Source organism: Micropterus salmoides, unplaced genomic scaffold (genome assembly GCF_014851395.1).
Source record: "Micropterus salmoides isolate LMB-PRFRI ecotype aquatic unplaced genomic scaffold, ASM1485139v1 Ms_hic_scaffold_5, whole genome shotgun sequence".
NCBI classification, from domain to species: Eukaryota; Metazoa; Chordata; class Actinopteri; order Centrarchiformes; family Centrarchidae; genus Micropterus; species Micropterus salmoides.
In genome coordinates this window covers 19,652,193-19,656,474 of record NW_024044237.1, presented here as the reverse complement: position 1 = coordinate 19,656,474, position 4,282 = coordinate 19,652,193, and the positions used below count along the sequence as shown (strand labels likewise).

General features: G+C 41.6%; 1 protein-coding gene across 1 annotated transcript; it reads right to left on the bottom strand.

Moving 5' to 3' along the window:
• Positions 1-141: 141 nt before the first annotated feature.
• Positions 142-4,231, bottom strand: med19a (mediator complex subunit 19a). Its single transcript, XM_038699459.1, has 6 exons — positions 3,870-4,231; positions 3,321-3,443; positions 2,453-2,586; positions 2,196-2,292; positions 2,017-2,111; positions 142-551 (listed from the first exon to the last, which is right to left on the bottom strand). The coding sequence occupies exons 1-6, from the start codon at positions 4,087-4,089 to the stop codon at positions 486-488; spliced, it is 735 nt and encodes a 244-aa protein (XP_038555387.1). The 5' UTR covers positions 4,090-4,231; the 3' UTR covers positions 142-485.
• Between the last annotated feature and the right edge of the window lie 51 nt (positions 4,232-4,282).

The window sequence follows — 4,282 nt, the reverse complement described above, 5'->3', positions numbered from 1 at the left end:
CTGTCAAGTGACTTTTTTTTGCCATCCATTCAAACAATTCTCTCAGAGCAGCAAAAGAGCCTCAGCATCAGCTCTGTTTGTCAATATGTACCTAATGATATAATCTTAATAACCAACAAATCCTACAAGCAGACAAAGACACAAAGACAATAACCAGTTTATTTGATTTTGGCATTAGGGTCAAAAGATATCACAACGAAATCAAAAGGAGGGACATACATACAGTGCCTGCACAGTCATCCAAAGGCTTTCTGCCTTTTACACTGCTATGCTATTTCTTTCCATCATCACACACATCCACTGTGTCGCTGCTCCTTTAACTCTCGCTCACGCACACACACACACACACGCGCGGATCATTTGATTCATCTCCTCATTAAACATTCTCCCAGTAATACAATTATCTGTAAAACACACACGCATCCTCTTACAAAATGCACAGTCACACGCATTCAAACACAAGCGTGCACACAGTGGGCTCCTGTCTATCTGAGGCTGTTGCTGTTGGGTTGTGATCCAGCAAGGCCGGGGTGGTCTGGACTGTGGCGGTTCTGAATGAGGACAGAGAGAGCAGCAACGCACAGGTTTATATTTAATGTGCATCAGTGACTGTGCCATTTAACCAGACTACATTTTACTTTTACAGGCATGCCGGGGATGAAATTGAACCGAACACACAGCTGATGTGTTCACTGTTGCTAGTTAACATGTACAACAAAGTGAAGCAGGAGGAATTCAGTGAGCCTACACATCCGGTACATTTGAGAGTCTGTTTAACACTGAATTTTGAGGGGAACAAATAAGCTTTCTATCAGCTTTTGGAGGGAACTGATGAAGATAATTTTCCAGGTTTTGTATATTCGAGGGATTTGACTATAACTAGTAGATACAAAAAGCTTTTGAATCTGTACAGTAGATGGCTTCAGCTGGCAGCTGAGAACCGGGTGCAGGTACTGTTTTTCATATCATCTCCGTTGAGGTTCCAAGCGAGCTGAGGCGATACTAAAATGTAACGTAAATACACTACAGACTGCTGATTGGTCAGAGAGAATATAAAATTTATTCTCTTTCCAAAACCTAAAATAAATCCAGAAAAATGCCGCTCTGGGTTGTTCCTAATGTAATGTTAGTTAGCTAACTTCCTAAACACATTACATTTATTCATTTAGCTGACCCAAAGCGACTTACAAATGCATACATATATATATATATATATATATATATATATATATATCTCAGAGGTCGCACATGCCTCTGGAGCAACTAGGGGTTAAATGTCTTGCTCAGGGACACATTGGTGGGCCTGTCACAGTGGGGAATTGAGCCTGGGTCTCTCACACCAAAAGCATGTCTTATCCAGTGTACTGTCGCCACCCTACTTTCTACTGAATGTAATGTAATAAAGCCCTACTGTTCTGCTTTTTAATGATTGTGATAATGAATAGAGGCCTACCCAGCTTTACAGGAACAGTGTTGACCGTTCATATCGGTGTCTTTTGTCTCAATCTTCGGGGGATGAAGTGGTTCACTTGTACTGCGGTAGGCTTTAGCTTTTATCTTTAATTTTTTTCACGTCCGTTTGAGTCATTTTGACAGCCTGAATATAACGTTCAAATGTATAATGCAACTGCAAAACTGTCTGCTTCTTTCGATATCTACACTCCCTGGAGAAAAATTGTCAAATTTGTTGGAAAAAGCGATCTCAGAAAGAAGCAGACAGTTTTGCCGTTGCAACAGTTGACTTCTATCAACCTCACTGGGTAGCGACTGTAACTATTACACTGCTGTATGGATTCCAGAACCTTTTGTACTTACTAGTCATTCTGACACCAAAATATAAGAAAATGGGGCCCGGGTTTTAAAATTATGAATTTATCCTTTAAGATAATAATGTTCAAGAATGAGTTTGGTGCGGTTAAGGTTAGTATATGGGTCTCTTCCATCTCTGCCCATAACTGCATTAGTAATAATAATACCGCATAACTGAATTACTGACGTCTTGATAGATGAACTTACCTTCTTCTTTTTCTTGTCTTTCTTCTTTTTCTTGCGGTCAGGGTCATCGTCCCTCTTTTTCTTCTTCTTCTTGGGATCAGAGTCTGATGGAGTTTCTGTGTTGTCCAAAAAAAGCAGGTCAGTGGTCTGAAAACATGTTACATTCCTTTGCGTTTGTTTATACTGTACATATAGTTTACCTTGTGGTAATGGGTCCTGTGGTCGATGGTGTTTGTGCTTGTGTTTGCTCTTCTTTTTTGGAGGCTGTATGTGCATCAGTCTGTACTGTTCTGGGAGCTGGGAAAAACAAACAAAGCATTCATGAGTGTACATTTTGAATTATACAATATAATAGAAATTTAATTTGCTAATAGTTTGGGTAATCGGTATCTGCATGATGAAAATTTGTGACTTTAGAACTTGTGCGTGCGTGTTGTGTATAGTATTCAGGTAGTACCGGTCCTGTGTGTAGTCTGAAGCCTGTGAGCAGAGCGCCGGTCAGTGGGCTGAAGGAGTTCCCACACACTGGAGGCTTATCGATCAGAGAGCGCAACGAGCTGCCGTCCTGAGTGCCCGGACAGTCGATCATACCTGCAGCACAGAAGAGGAAGGACAGAAGTGACAGAGATCAAAATACAAGCAATAAAACAGCAAGGTGGTAAGAACTGAAAACACAGCTATGAAGATGTAAAAGAGAGGTCAAAACTACAGCAACACTTGTAGCATGAAATATAAATGTATTTTAACACCTGTCTATTTCAGCTTGCTGCCTTCTTCTACGTCATTGTTTGATCAGTAGGTTTGGGGGCAGCAGTGGCTCAGAAGGACATACATTAATGGCAGAGCTGGCGGTTCCACCCCCCGACGACTCCTGTGCATGTCCTTGAGCATGACACTGAACCCCATGGACTACATTTATAGATCATTTTTCTACCTTAATGCCACTCAAGATAGAAAAACGATATATAAATGCAGTCCATTACCCTTTGTAAAGAGAAGAACAGGGAGCAACAAGTTTTAGATGACCCTGATGAAGGTTACAAGCCGAAAATTGACAGCCAGTTTTAAACACTGCAAGTGTTGCTGAAATGTTGACCTTTCAAGATAACAGCTCCATTCCCAGTGAATCTGCCAATGAGCGGCCTAGTATAAAATGAGTGGAGTTATGCAGAGCTATCAAGGACAAAGTCACTTGGAAACTACTGTCCTACTTTGAACAAGAATCTCTGCCTTTACTAGTTATTATTTTCTAATGGAGGTGTGTGTGCAGTCCCCTTCATTAACACTTGCCTGTCGGGCCACATTCGTTATTTGCATAAACCCACCTGGTAACTCTGGAAGAAAGTTGCTGAGCTTCTCCTTTACCTTCTTCCCACAGAATTTGTTGTAGGCATGCTCCAGGTTGTAGTGCGTGATGAGGTTGGTGTTGCCAGTTAACTCGTTTCCCACTAAGCACACAGAGTCATATTAGTGTGATCCATGCAAACACCATCAAGTCATGTCATATATAAATAACTAATAGATTTTATTTAAATTGCTGTGTGACCATTTCCAGCTATTAGTTCAGATATGATTTCTGCATGACGTTTAACTTTAAGACACAGGAGTTAAAACCGAGGAAACTCAATTGGAAATGTTTGTGTCAGACAACATTAAAAACAACTCTTCCTATGACACACTAGTGAGGTAACACCGGTATTTACCTTACTCAATATTCTCGGTAACACTTATATTCTTCTGCTATCTTTTTTGCTAACGTTAGCTAGCATTGTTTACAAACTGCTGAGCAACCTTTGAGTCCGGCTCACCCATTTCTTTAAATACAGACAAATAACATACAAAGCATACGACTGTTAAAATAATTCCGACAGTACCAGGAAGCTCCCGCAATAAGTAGAAAGGTTCATTCATGGCTCCGGGCTTCCGCAAAACAGGCCCTTCGTCCCCGAGCTGCGGTGGCATCTGCCCCGCCAGGGAGACTTGATTCTGCGGCAGAGGCGGCGGAGGTTTCCCTGGTCCGAAACCCAGAGACGACGAGCCGGGCGGTCCCTGAGCTTCATTTTGCCCGAACAGAGTTGAAAACATTTCCGTCATATCGATCACGAATAATACATTTATATGCGATAAAAAAGACGGTTACTTCAAGTGTATGGCCTTTTTACGATGAAGCTCACCGTGAATCCATCCCAGCGTCAACTACTCGACTCTTCACTTCTTTGTGGCATTATTTTCACGGCCCCTGTACCGTAATACCGGGCACAAACACAGACATTACCATAATGCTTGG

What these genes read in the sequence shown, in the direction of transcription:
- med19a (XM_038699459.1), bottom strand. Translation starts at nt 4,089, where the DNA reads ATGACGGAAATGTTTTCAACTCTGTTCGGGCAAAATGAAGCTCAGGGA. An exon ending in TCAGACTACACACAGGACCG is followed by an intron (nt 2,293 to 2,452) that starts GTACTACCTGAA and finishes TGTTTTTCCCAG; the next exon opens with CTCCCAGAACAGTACAGACT. An exon ending in AAGACAAGAAAAAGAAGAAG is followed by an intron (nt 552 to 2,016) that starts GTAAGTTCATCT and finishes GTCCTCATTCAG; the next exon opens with AACCGCCACAGTCCAGACCA.